Source organism: Trichechus manatus, unplaced genomic scaffold (assembly GCF_000243295.1).
Source record: "Trichechus manatus latirostris isolate Lorelei unplaced genomic scaffold, TriManLat1.0 scaffold00073, whole genome shotgun sequence".
Lineage (NCBI taxonomy): Eukaryota > Metazoa > Chordata > Mammalia > Sirenia > Trichechidae > Trichechus > Trichechus manatus.
Window position 1 is genome coordinate 8,846,395 of NW_004444009.1, and position 14,797 is coordinate 8,861,191.

Consider the following 14,797-nt stretch of genomic DNA (forward strand, 5'->3'; position numbering starts at 1 on the left):
GGGGGCGCGCACTGGGGAGCTGACCGCTGCGGAGTCCAAGCTGGGCTCCGGGGAGAAGGCTGGGGTGTTCAAAAAGGCCGAGGCTAGAGAAAGGCAGCCAAAGAGGGAGGGGAGGGGTGGAGGGGGAGAGAACGGAAAGAGAGGTTGAGCAACGAGAAATGATGGAAAGGAGAAAGACACTGTGAGCTCTTCCCTGCTTTTTATCTCCCGGACACCAGCCTCGCCTCACCTCATGAAGGGTTGGTTGGGTCTTTGGCGGCCCAGCTCCCCTCCAGCCTCCCGTGCACACACACCCCCTTTTCGCCCTGCCTTCGCGCTGGAGCCAGGCCTGACCGCGGCAGTCGAAGAGAAAACCCCTGCGCTCAGGCTGGCGGGCGTGGTGCCCCATCCAGAGTATGTGAAGCCACCACCTGCCTGTGATGGTTTGTCTAGGAAATTGGGGTAGGAGTGAAAGTGGGGTGGGGGAAGTGTCACTGGTTCTATTTCTGAGCATTAGGGGAGGATACAGCTGGATGAGAGGGAGTGGGGAAGGGAGGGGCTTCGAAAGGGGTAGCAGCATCTATCTACAACCCCCAGCCTGCAGCCTCAGTTAAATACTAATAATGCTCCCAGAGGTGATCTCCTTCAACCTTGCAGGGTTTTATTGAACTGACAGAATTCCTGGGATTAGTAGCTCACTGAGAAATAGGGCTGGAGAAGTGAGGCCGCGACCCATGTCTGGGATATTATTGGGGCAAGGTTAGGGCTAGACCATTGCAGCTCCTTGGATTCCAAGTCCCAAGCCCTGGAGGACTGTGAGACAAGATCTGAAAATTGTTTTGTCTGCACCTTCCTCCTTGGGTTTTCTTTAAGAGAATGTTAGCCAGTGTAACTTCCCAGGTAGGCTCTGAGGGAAAATGTATTTGTTGCTTTGGGGCAGGGGAGGTGGAGGTATCTTAGACCAGGGAGGGAGCAGCAGGGGCCTGGGTGCTTTGAAACTGCTAGGATGGAGGAGGGTGGTTGCCCTACCTGCCCTGGGGAGGTTGTCTTCCCATGACTGCAACTAATTAATTATTGAGTGTTGGGCTCTGTGTCTGCCAAGCCCGTTAGCCCAGATGCCAGGGTGACTCCAGCAACTCAAAACTCTTCAGAGGCCAAGTTGCCATCTTCAGCATCCAAAAAGCAGTAGAAACTGTGAAGAAGGTACCCTTTGGACAGCCCCTAAATTTTAAAAAATACACGTGGCTTTTGTCAACATAGTCATTTTCATCCAACATACTATAGAGAAGGGCATTTTGACTCATAGTGACCCAATGTGACAGAGTAGAACTGCCCCATATGGTTTCCTAGGCTGTAATCTTTATGGAGGAGCCCTGGTGATGCAGTGGTTAAGCACTTGACTGTTAACTGGAAGCTTGGCAGTTCAAACCCACCAGTGGCTCTGTGGGAGAAAGATGTGGCAGTCTACTTCTGTTGCCATTGAGTAGATTCCAACTCATAGTGACCCTATAGGACAGACTAGAACTAACTGTCCCATAGGGTTTCCAAGGAGTGGCTGGTGGATTTGAACTGCTGGCCTTTGGTTAGCAGCCAAGCTGTACCACCAGGGATCCACTGTAAAGATTATAGCCTTGGAAAAAAAACCTATGGAGCAGTTCTGCTCTGTCCTATAGGATCACTATGAATCGAAATTGACTCAAGAGCAATGAGTTTGGTTTTGGTTTGGAATCTTTACCAGAGCAGATCATCAGGTCTTTTCTCCCGCAGAGCAGCTGGTGGGTTCGAACCACCAACCCTTCAACTGAAAGTTAGCTGCTGAGCGCTTAATCTTTGTGCCAGCAGGTCTCCTTAAAGGGCCTTTATGTTGTGTTTTTTAATAGTCTGGCTTTATTTCAAAAGCTGTGAATTATAGATGTCCTGCTTCCGCAACACCTTTCACTCTCACTGCTTGCAAATTCAAAAGAAGTTTTCTATCAGCCTGAGAAGGAATCCTTAGGCTTGACTCAGTGCATATTTAGTTCCTGATATTGTGCCAGCCTTTCCAGGGATAATAGGTCACATTTATAGATTGTTTGCAATGTGTCAGGAACCGTGCTTAGCACATTACATTCATTACTTTTAATCCTCACAACAGTCCTGAGGCGCATACTATTATTATTCCCATTTTTACACATAAGGAAACGGAGGCTCAAATAGGTTAATTAACTTGCCCAAGGTCGCATGCATAATGAGTGGCAGAGATGGGACTCATACTCAGCCTACGTTTTCCTAAGCCCAGTGTTATGTTCAGGTAAGCCAATGTGTTCTCAAAGTGTGGTTCCCAGACCAGCAGCGTCAGCATCACCTGGAAACTTGTCAGAAATGCAGATTCTCGGATCCACCTCAGACCGGCTGAATCAGAAACTCTGGGGGGTGGGACCCAGCAAACTGTTTAACAGGACCTCCAGGTAATTCTGATGCACACTTAGGTTTGAGAACCACACTATTAAACAGTGATATGTTGTATATAAATATAAAACACTGTTCCTGTTCTTTAAAAGCTGCCAGTCTGGTTAGGAAACAAGACCAATGCATATAGAACAATAAAACAAATAAGATGGTGTGTAATCAAGTGACAAATTTCACACTCTGACCATAAACACAGTCAGGAAGGGAGTAGGAACAAAGCAATGTTTGAGTGCCTACCATGTGTTAGCCACTGGTGTTAGGTCTGACGTTTTATAAACCGAAAAACCAAAGCAGTTACTGTCGAGTCAGCTCTGACTCATGGCAACCCTATGTGTGTCAGGGTAGAACTGTGCTCCATAGGGTTTTCAATGGCTGATTTTTCAGAAGTAGACTGCCAGCCCTTTCTTCCAAGGCACCTCTGAGCAGACTCCAGCCTTTCGGTTAACAGCTGAGCTACCTGTTCGCACCACCAAGGGGCTCCCTGACATTTTATATTGTTGTTGGGTGCCGTTTAGTTGGATTCCTACTCATAGTGACCCCATATAGCTGAGTAGAACTGCCCCATAGGGTTTTCTTGCCTGTAATCTTTACAGAAGCAGATTGCCAGGTCTTTTTCCCACAGAGCCGCTGGGTAGGGTTGAACCGCCAACCTTTTGGTTAGAGCCACCAGGGCTTCTTGACATTTTATATATATACCAAAAAAAAAAAAACCAAATCCATTGCCGTCGAGTTGATTTTGACTCATAGCGACCCTAGAGGACAGAGTAGAACTGCCCCATAGGGTTTCCAAGGAGCACCTGGTGGATTCAAACGGCTGACCTTTTGGTTAGCAGGCGTAGCGCTTAACCACTATGCCACCAGGGTTTCCTTGATATATGTATATGATCTAATTAAAAATTTAGGGAAAGGATCACAGTAATAGTGAGGAGTCAGGAAATTCTCCTGAAGAAGTGAATGCTTAAACTGAACCTTGAAAAATGGGTAGAATCCAGATGGGCAAAGATGAGGGGGTGACACACCATCCACGAGCAGAGGAATGGAGCAAGGGTGAGTGTTAGCGACCATCTGACGAAGGGACCAGGCCGACTGGAGAGCAGAGATCCCACCTCTGTCACTCACCAGCGGGATGAGCTTAGGCATGTTTTTCTAACTTCTAGGCCTCTGTTTTCTCATCTGTATCAATAGAATAATAGAGTTGTTGAGAGGATTAAAAGGAAATAGTAAAGCATCTGACCTCACCTTACTATAGCCTGGTACATGATGAGCGCTCAATAAGCATTAATTATTACTTTTGTTATTTAGTACCTGACACATAGGAAGCATTCAGTAAATATTAGCTTTCTTTCCCGATTCACTTAATGTGTTCAAGTGACTTGTGTCTTGACTTCATTTTAGGATAACTAGACATTATCTTCTCCTTTTGTATACATGGATTTTTCCCCAACAGAACTTAAGTGCTCTGAGAGCAGGAATTTTTTTTCTGTTTTGTTCACTGCTATATCCTTGGGGCCTAGAACAGTGCCTAGCACATAGGAGACGTTGGTATAAATGTTTGTAGAATGAATGAATAGACCTGCAGGTTAGGGAACTTTGTACCAGCGGCCTTCCTGATTTGCAGATAATCAGTTACCAACTTTATCTGGAGGACTGAGCTAAGATCTGATCCATGGGCCTATCTATCCCTGCCTGCTCATTACCTGTTGGTTTGTTCTTTGCATGGAGTGAACCCAGGAGGGAAATATGGGGGACTCTCTCTCTCAGTTCCATTGCAGAAGTGGCAGGGACTGGGAGTCTCAGAACAGCAGCAGTTCCAGGCAGCCTTTCCATGTTTACATGCACAACCAAAGGGAAAGCAACAAACTGAAACAGGTACTTAACGATTTGGGGGAAAACCGTTGTTTGGGATAAATGTGTCTAGATATCTACCTTCACTGAAACTAAGGAAACCTGATTCCAGAAAAGCCCCACCCTAGTTTCTGAAGTTGTTTTTTCCTGGTTGTCAGGGTTTGCCGGGGAGTCTGGGGAAGGGGTGGAGGATCGTTTTCCTGAGAAGATAGGCTTTAGCTATAACTTACCGTGTGACATTGTCACACAACCTTAGATGCTTATGTGCCTGCCCTTCTGAGGTATAGGGTCCTTCTGGGTGACAGCACTTCCTTTCCTGTCAGAAACTCACCAGAAGGCAGGCGTGGAGCTGGGGCGGGACATTCTTTGTGATCCACAATTTGATGAATTGATTTGCAACCTCCTTCTGGCAACTTGGTTTTAGTTTTCCTCGGCTCTGCTCCTGGCTTCATAAACATTCAACTCAGTCCTGCCAGAGCCAGCATAACACTCCTTTGCCAAGAGCCGCTGACTCTGTTCACCATTGAATTTTAAAAAGCAAAAGTATAGCCTAACCATTAGCCCCACTAAATTAATTTCTGTAATGGTTGATGTCTCACTCGAAACCCCTCCCAGCATCTGTCATGTCTAAATTCGGACACAACGATCAGATAGCAGGGCATATTCCTGTGTCTCTCGTTGAAATCACCTTTATTTTTTTCCCCCGTTGCATAGCAATATAAATAAAACACCACAACCCACCAAGCCACACATGTTGGCTTACAGAAAAACCTGGGCGCTGTTTATTCCTTGGTTTATTGTTGTATGCTCAGCATTTTCCTATCATTGTGCTGTACTATGCTGCTCCCTGTTACCGACCAACAGGAAGCAGGACTGTTCATTGTTGAAGTCACATGCCATATATGGCAAGTTTGAAGTTGCTGTCTTTTCCTTCTCAACATTAACGCAGCTTTGGATTTTCACTTGGTGATGCCTAACAGGCGCTTTTAGGACAGTGGGTGTCTCATTGGTTTGGGAATGAAAACATTTGATTCAACTGACGCTTACAGAGGCCATCTCTCCTCCTGTCTCCGAAACTTCTCAAACAGTAACTTCAGAGCTACCTACCACCTGTCAGAAACTCTGGTAAGAAAAAAATACCTAAAGAAAGTGTTCTTTGGGAGTCCGTCCGAAAACTAGACCACCCTAGAAGGCAGATAGGAATGTCCTCAGCCCCTCTATAGGATAGTCTTCGTTTCTGATTTCTGCCAAGGTAGGAAGAGAGCTGCAGTGGCCAGGCTCCCTAGCATGGACGACAGGGGCCTAGTGTGCAGAGAGAGGCAAGGAGTTTCCACGGGGCCAGTCTGGAGAGACCAGAGCCGTGGTTCAAACACGTCTAGGAATTAAAAGTCTGAGAGTAGATAGTGACATCACACTACCTGGGGTTACTCCTGGCTCTACTATTTACTAGCTGGGAGATCTTGGACAAGTTATTTAACCTCTTTGAGTCTCTGTTTTCTAATCTATAAAATAGACATAATAAAGCACTAACATCAAAACTATGATCTTTGTTCAGATAAAGTGAGTTAATATATGTGAAGTACTAAGCATGGTAGAAGCACATAATGAAAACTCATTAACATAAGACATTATTAAAAAATAAAAAAAACCCGTTGCTGTTGAGTCGATTCCGACTCATAGCAACCCTAGAGGACAGAGTAGAACTGCCCCACAGGGATTCCAAGGAGCAGCTGGTGGATTTGAACTGCCGACCCTTTGGTTAGCAGCCACAGTTCTTAACCACTGTGCCACCAGAGTAGTAGTATCTAAATACAAGAAGTACAAGTGGGAAAGTAGAATCCACAATCCAAGAGGAAAAGCAAGCAGATGTCCTAGATCCAAGCAAGCAAAGCTGCAAGAGTCTTCTAGCATCTCAAGGCCATGAAGTCAAAAGGGGCAACTCCTCCCTCTGTCATCAGTTCTTTCAGCAAACGTGCTCACCATCTCTTATGTGCCTGGCACCCTGCTCGGTGTTGGGAATTCAAAGACACAGTCCTTGATCTTGAGGCACTCAGGCCTTTGTGCAATGCTCCTTTTTGCCTTTGCTTATAGTTTACTGCCTGTCTAGTATCTGTGCTCCTCGAGGGCAAGGACTGTCATACTGGTGTCCCCCTTCTTCCTACCCCTCAGCACCTAGTAGGTTCAGCTTCAGCTAGCAGGGTTGTGCTCACTGACCCTGGAGAAGGAACTGTTTGTCACCTGCCCCGCCTTTGTGCCACCAAGTGGACGCCAAGGGGTGGCAATGGGGAAACTTTGGCTAATCAGTCCTTCTCAAACTTTAAAGTGCATACAGATCACCTGGGGATCTTGCTGAAATGTACATTCTGATGCAGCCAGTCTGCATTTCGAACAAACCCACAGGGATGGTGACGCAGGTGCTGTCAGTCTGGGAAGCATACTGGAAAACCACTAGCTTAGATCTTGGCTGGAAGAGGTCAGAGACCCACAGATGGCTTTTTGTTTCTGGATGGGGCGGGGAGGGCCGTCTCTCTTGGCTTGCTTGTGGCCGTTCCCTTAATTCCAATTGCCACTTTACCGTTACTGTTTTAAGACACGATTTTTCACCCTAAGAATTGATGGTTTCTGGAATCACCACGTGGCCACCTGGCCATTGTCCATTTCATTTCACTGTGTTATTTCTAGAACATCAGTCATGCAGTATCTTGGGCTCACCAACCCTGTGTGACGAAAGAGAACATAAGCTCCATCTCTCACCTTAATATCAACAGTTGATATCACAACAGGGCTGTTCTCCTGAAGCAAGTGATGTTTTACTGACCAACGAGACAAATCATGTCAAGGTCACTAAGGAATGAAGAAGAGAATGAGGCAGAAGATGAGAATACCAGTTGGGCTCAGAGCACATCTTACAGATGACTAAGGGTTACCTTGGCCTGCCTTTTCATCCTCTTTGGATTTGATAGGGAACAAAAATAACAATGATAATTAGTATTTGTATGATGTTTTAGTTTGCAGAATGCTTTCACATGTATTACCCCCCATTTGATAATGTATCACAACAGTCCCACGAAATAGATGTTGTTATCCCCATTTTATAGATATGGAAGCTGAGAGTCATGCACAGTCGGTGGTATGTCTAAGATCAGAGTCAGGGAAAGCCAAAGTCAGAATTCATACCCAGATCTCCTGGTTTTAAACCCCACATTTTTTTCATTGTATTAACTTATTAGAACCTGTGGAATATGAGATATGAGAGATGCTGCTGGCTTGGAAAATGTGAAGGCTGAGACCAGAGAGATTATATCCAGCCTCAGATTTAGTCTTGATGCATTCCAGAAATGCAGATACAAAGAGATAGGAGAAGCAGGTTAAGGGCTGAGAACAGTTTGGAGCAGCGGCAAAGGAAGTTGGAGAATTGAGAAAGGGTAGGCATCAAAACACATTTTAGAAAAATAATTTCAGTAGCAAAAACTGAAGAATGATAAACATTATATAAATGCTAGCTATGTGCTAGTACTTTTCTAAGCACATTTTTATAGTAAGTCCTTTAATCTTCACAGCAGCCCTACGAAGGGAGTCCCTTGGTGGCACGAACGGTTAAGCACTCAACTTCCAACTCCAAGATTGGCGATTTGAACCCACCCAGAGGCACCTCGGAAGAAAGGCTTGGCGATCTGATTCCAAAAGATTCCAGCCTTGAAAACCTTATGGAGTGCAGTTCTACTCTGACATTCATGGGGCCACTATGATTTGGAATTGAATCACCAGAAATAGTTTGGTTTGAGTTTATTATCATCCCACAGAGGTACAGAGTGTAAATGACCCACCCAGGGTCTCAGAGCTAGCTCATGGCAGAGCTGGGTTTCTGTGTGTGGCTCTTGAGTCTGTGCTCTTAACTACTCCACGACTACAGACTAGAGAGGAGAGAAGGTTGAAGCTATGACAAGCATGTGAATTCTAGACCTGTGCTGTCCAATATGGTAGCTACTAGTCACAAGTGGCTATTTAAATTTAAATTAAGTGAACTTAAATATTCAGTTCCTAAGTCTCAGTAGTGGCTACAGTATTGGATGGCATAGACAGAAAATTTTCATCATTGGAGAAAGTTCTGTTGGGCAGCTCTAGCCTAAATATATTTATTCTTTCTCTCATAAATACATCTTTTCCTGTTTTTCTCTTAACTGGGTCTTTAAAAAAAAACAACTGAGATTAAAGAGAGATGGGAACATACTTTCTGTAAAAGTCACTGACATTTCTAGTATAGAAGGTTTAGGAAACTCAAGGGAATTCCAGCTGTCATGGAAAGAGGGAGCATAGAGCTAAAATAAAAATTAGTAAAGAAAGGCAGCAGAGGACAAAGTTATTGGTGTCGTGGGAGCAGTGTTTCCTATTTCAAGTAGGATTAAGTTTTCAGTTTGAATATAACAGCAGTTCTACCAATACAATAATAACACTAAGTGCCAAGCATTCACTGTTTTAAGTGTGTAACATGAACTCATTTAATTCCTTAAGGAGATACTATTATTACCTCCATTTTGAAGACGAAGAAGCTGAGGGTCAGAGAGATTAAGTGACTTGCCCAAGATCACAAGACTAGTAAGTCGCAGAGCCTGATTCAAACCCAGACTGCCTAGAATCCCTGTTTTTATCTCCTGCACTCCCCTACACCGCAGGGCTATATGTGCGGATGTTTTTGTTCTTATCCTGCATAAGGGCATCCTTATCTAGTCTAAACACTCAGAAGAGGTAAAATTTTCTAGGAGACCAGTTGGCAAACATTCCAGACTGTGTGCCAAGCCCTTTCTCCCTTGGTAGTGGTGATTGGGAAAGAATCAATTTATAAACCGAAGGCAAGAGAACCGGGCAGGGTCAGCAAAGCCCCCTAACATTGCCGAGATGCATTGGAAGCTGCTGCCTCTCATCCCTGAAGCCCACCTGGTCTTCCTGCTCAAGCTCAATCTGTCTTGTCTTTTGTAAATAAGGCCGATGCTGCCTACCTTCCTGACCTCAAATGTGTTCTGGTAACACTCTTATTGAAAAAAATCTCTGTAGAACACCAAGCTAAACTTTCCATAATTTCTACTGAATTCCATCCAAGCTAGGAGCCCTGGTGGTGCAGTGGTTAAAGAGCTCGACTGCTAACCAAAAGATCAATGGTTCGAACCCACCAGCCACTCCTTGGGAGAAAGACCTGGCAGTCTGCTTCTGTAAAGATTTACAGCCTTGGAAACGCTATGGGGCAGTCTACTGTGTCCTATAGGTTCGCTCTGGGTCAGAATTGACTCAATGGCAGTGGGTTTGGTTTTTTAGTTTTCCATCCAAGCTAACTTTTTAAAAAACAAAATGTTTTGACTTATTCCAATCTAAACTGAGTTCAGCCTGGAACTTTTTTTTCTTCCATTGTTCTCTCCGTAACAACTAAAACTGAGTATAGATAATTATTGGTTTATATTTAAGAATCCTGTTTGTCTACTCAAGAATAGTTCTGTCAACCACGTTGAAAAATATTAGGCTGTAAAATAAATAGTTTAATGCTCTGTCTTTGCTTTTATTAAGCTTGATATGAATGAGACTCACAATAGTCATTGTAGTGTTTATTTATTCAGAGGGCCTATGGCAAGCCTGAGATAAGGGGCAGCTGGATGCTACAAGAAGGAAGTCCAGAGAGCCTAGAAAAGACCATTTTGTCCCCCCAGAGCTTATCCCCTAGGCAAGGTAAGGCAGACATTGGGTTTAATTCATTTCTGTGATTTGGTAGATTGGATTTCAGCTCTCTGTATATTTGATCTTCACTTGATAAAGTCATCAGCTCACTGGAATGATTAGCCAGTAGTCTGTGACATTTGTTTTGCAGTTTAAAGAAAACTACAGTTTTCTTTCTCCTAATTTTTGCAGTTCCCTACTCTTCCCGTCCTTTCCCCTGTATTTTTATAAAGAAAAAAACATTATGTATAACCACTGAATAAACACAACAAACTTTCCAGTATCTGTATGTAAATTATCTGCTTTATCATTCACAGCAAGCTTTTCATCCCATTTTCCTTTTCTTCCCTCAAGTTTCGTATTCACCCCACACTTCTAAGCTGCCTCCCAGCAATATCAGTTGATCCCTGTTTAGAACCTGCAGATTAATTTTAATAATAACCTAAAGCAAACAGAAAAAGGTGTGTTTGACACAAATATAGAGCCCAGTGTTCTTTCCAGAGATGAATAGAACACTTCTGATTCCATCGTGGTTGGATTGTAGCGCCCTTCCTGCAGGGCCAAGAATTAAACATTGATTGACTTTAAAATACACCCTTACCTGCAGGAAGTCTTTCAGGAATTTCTTAGCATGAGCACATTCTTGTGGAATCTTTTGAGGAAAGTAATAGAGGAAATCAGAGACACACAGTATCTTAAGAAGTTGCCATGCATTTCCAAGCTCACACTGCTGTCTCATCACCCGCTGCCGCATTCCTGCTCCCCGATTCTGCCTCACCTGGTCCTGACGTCAAAGGCAAGGGCAGCAGGCTCCCTCGAAAGCAGTTTCACATGGATGTCATGCGTTTGGCCGTCGTGTTTATTCTGATAAAATCCTTCATTTTGAGAAAGTTCCATCTGAATCCTCGCTTTGCTTTCACTGCATAATAGGATAAAAATCTTGGGAGCTGGCTTTCTCCTCTTTGAGAAAATTAGTGTCATCTTCCAGAGCAAATGTGCTTCTGATTTTTGCCTGCTGAAAGATGAGACTCCATTACCCTTATGATATCATAATAGAGTTTGCAATCAGCTCGAGAATAGGGAGTGTTCCGTTACATGATTCCATCTGTGATGAGAATTGCCACTAAGAGCGATTATTAGCTTAAAAGCTTTTAATGAAAACTCTAGGGTTGAAGTGTCACTTCCGACTTTGTGTGACTTTACAAGGAGAGTTGCAAATAAATTAGGTTGTGTGTACACATGATGTTTACCCTGGGGAAGCAGGAATGCAGCATTGATTTTGTTCATTCTTTCATTCAAGCGTTCTGTGTTTGTGTGTGTGTGTATGTGTGTCCTTGGGTGGCGCAAATGGTTTGCACTCAACTACTAACCTAAATGTTGGTGGTTCTAACCCACCTGGTGGTGCTGCTGAAGAAAGTCCTGGCGATCTGCTTCCTTAAAGATTACAGTCAAGAAGACCCTATGGAGCAGTTCTACTCTGTAATACATGGGGTCGCCATAAGTCAGAATTGACTTGAAGGCAACAGGTTTGGTTTTTGATTACATATATATATGTATGTATGTATATATGCATCTATATATACACACATACCTGCGTACGTATATCTGCAATATATAGATAGAGAGAGAGAGAAAGAGAAAGCACTGCAATCGAATTGAGGGTTCATATGCCCCTGCCAGTAAAAGGCATGGATAGATTCATTCCTTGTGGCTGTTCATGGTGCATAGTTCACATCTCAGCAGGCTTAGGAAAACACAGAGCTGATACTACATGCTCAGGGTTTGTTTGGCTTTTCTGTGGGCGAGTGTTTTGCTGAGTGTATCCAACAGTGTGTTCACACAGTGTTTCCCAGGTGCGGACAGTTTTGAAGAGTACTCTGCAAAGCATTCTCTTGGAGAGCTGTGGGGAAGGTTGTACACAATCACTATAGTCAGCCTAAAAGGTGCCTTTGTGAAGGTCCTTCCTTCGTTCCTGTACAAATGTTTGTTGGGTGCCCACTCTGCAAGGCAGAGAGGTAGGCGTTTGGGATACAGCAACATAGACCCTGTCCCTGCCATCACAGAGCTAAGGCCTTAATTTTAAAAGCTGCAGAAATAGTTAAATAGAAATGGTTATACGATTCTATAATAGATACGGAAGTACGTATGTAGGCCAGAGGACGTGACATTAGGGCTGAGAGCTATAGGCCAGTGGGTGTTAACTAGGTGGAGCGGGAGGAGGAGAGCATTCTAAACAGCAAGAGCAGAAGCCTCGAGTGGGAGACAAGAAGTGAAATGGTGGCTAGAGCACCTGACCTGGATTGTGTTTCCCATCTCTGCAAAAGCACACGTGCTGAGTGAGAACTTCCCTAAGTGATGCTTTTTACCTAAAAGGGAGAATTTCTGCTGGGTTTAGTCAGTCACCAGATAGCAGTTGTTAGGTGCCTTTCAGTCGATTCCGACTCATAGTATCACATGTGACAAAATAGAACTGCCTCATAGGGTTTTCTAGGCTGTAACCTTTATGGGAGCAAATCTTCAGGTCTTTCTCCTGTGGAGCCGCTGGGCGGGTTTGAACTGTTAACCTTTCCGTTAGCAACTGAACGCTTAACTGTTGCACCACCAGGGCTGCTTCTTCAGGTAGCAGAGTAGCATTTATTTGCTCTTTGTAATCAGAGCTGTTTAGCCTCTTCGGAGGGGTGGGGGCAGACTGGAGGAGCAGTTCCAGGGAGGGGGTGACCTTTGCATCTCAGCACCACCTACCCCCCAGTCAGTCTGTCTTCACTTGAGTACAAGTTACCTGCTCATCACTGGACCAGTGTTTCCTGGGGATCGTGTCTGTGTTCATGAAACTTTTTTTTTTAAGTGGAAAAAAAAAAAATGTGCCCTCAAGGTAAGACATCTCCTCAACAATCCCAGGAAAGTTGAAATGAATACAGTAAAATAAAGTGGAAATCCATTAACGAGTTTTGCTTCTTGCTAAATAACTTGTTTTGGGCAGATAACCATTACTTGAAGGAGACTTTTTGTTCATTCACTTTGCTTTAAAGGCTTTCTAATCAGGTCTGTAGTCTTCTGCTTCTTTAGTTTTAGGACTCAAACTGAACACAAAGACATATGTTTACAATTTGTAACTTCATGTTCTGCAAATCCTCTGGAATATGGTTAGCTACTGAAATAACTTGCCCATGAAAATACATAATATAATTACAGTGTATCTGGTGATCCACTACTTAATGGCACAGATTTGCATGTCACTGTCATTTCCTTTCACTGCTGTCTTTTCATCTCCTGCAGACTCATGCTGTTTCCTCTGCCTGGAATTCTCTCCTCCCTCTAGTCCTCCCCTGCTCACTGACTTCCAACTCATTCTTCAAGAAGTAAATCCAGATTTAATGTCGTCTGCTGGGCAATGGTTACTGCACGTTGCTCCCTCAGCAGTGTGCATGCTCTTCGTCGTCAGCACACGGCCTGCATTATACTGCATTTCTTAGTTACGTGATCATCTTCCACCTTAGACTGTAAGCCATGCCGTTTTCATCATTGTTTCCCGAAAGCTTAGCACGGTTCCTGGACTGGACCATAGTTGATATTTAATAAATGTGAAACGGAAAGGAGTTGAGAGTGGGAACAAGAGGAGGAAAGGAAGAAGAAAGAGACAGGCTCTCATTCCTTATGTGCTTTAACACTGGCTGAGATGCAGTGTTATATCTGAATGCAAAGGCGTGGCCGAGGTTAAAAGGAGAAGAGGGAATGGAGATGGAGGGGGTTGGAGTCCCTGATGGTACAAACTGTTAACACGCTTTGCTGCTAACCGAAAGGTTGGCGGTTTGAGTCTACCCAGAGGCACCTCAGCAGAAAGACCTGGCAACCTACTTCTGAAAAATCAGCCATTGAAAACTCTATGGAACTCAGCCAGTAGGAGAAATGAAGTCTTAATACATGCTACAATATGGATGGAGCTGGAAGACATTATGCTGAGTAAAATAAGTCAATCACAAAAGGACAAATATTATATAACCTCACTTGTATAAAAAGACAAGGAAAGGCAAATGTATAGAGAACAAAGTTTATTAGTGGTTACCAGGGGAGAAGGGAGAGGGAAAGGGGGGGTTAATGGTGATGAAAATATTGTATCAATTAAGGGTCAGGTTGCACAGCCAATTATCGTAATTGCTGTCAATAAGTTGTACACCTGTAAAAAGCTGAATTGGCAAAAGTTGTGTGATAGATGTATTCACAACAACAACAAAAAAAAAAAAAGTAGCTGCTGAGGTTGCTTATGTACAACCAAAAACCTCATGGGATTTGGTGCCTTGCTTTGAAGGTTTATGGTCATGGTTTCACGGGACATCACAGTTAATTGGCCTAATAACATGTTCAGTGCTTCTAGTGCATAGTGCTTGGGGTCTTAAAAGCTTGCAAGCACCCATCTAAGGCACAACAATTGGTCCCTATTTGCCTGGAGCAACAGAGGAAGAAGGACAGTCAGGAATAGGAGGAGAATATGAAATGTGTGGTTAATTGCCTCCATGAACAACTGCCTCTTTTGCCATGAGACCAGAAGAACTGGATGGTGCCCAGCTACCGTTACTGAACATTTTGATCAAAGATTCTATAGCAGAATGCTGATCAAAAGGGGGAGAATGCAGAACAGAATTTCAGATTCTTATCGACTCCAGACTTACTGGAGCCATGAACGTTGGATGAACTTCTGAAACTGTTGCCCTAAGATAATCTTTAAACCGTAAACCAAAAATATCCCCTGAAGTCTTCTTAAAACCAAACAATAGTTTAGCTTAACTAATAATAAATATCTACTTTGAGCATTATGTTCTTTTTT

General features: G+C 43.8%; 1 protein-coding gene across 3 annotated transcripts in view; it reads left to right on the forward strand.

The window, feature by feature from the left end:
* The first annotated feature begins 3,188 nt into the window (after nucleotides 1-3,188).
* TSPAN2 (tetraspanin 2) overlaps nucleotides 3,189-14,797 on the forward strand; it is a 54,297-nt gene continuing 42,688 nt past the window's right edge. For 2 of the 3 annotated variants that reach the window (XM_023734889.1, XM_023734891.1), the window contains exon 1: nucleotides 3,189-4,296. In XM_023734889.1, the coding sequence (XP_023590657.1) occupies nucleotides 4,168-4,296 (129 nt within the window). In that variant the 5' untranslated portion in view covers nucleotides 3,189-4,167. Of the gene's footprint in view, nucleotides 4,297-5,149; nucleotides 5,398-14,797 lie in introns of those variants that run through there. The other variant, XM_023734890.1, reaches the window with a different exon arrangement.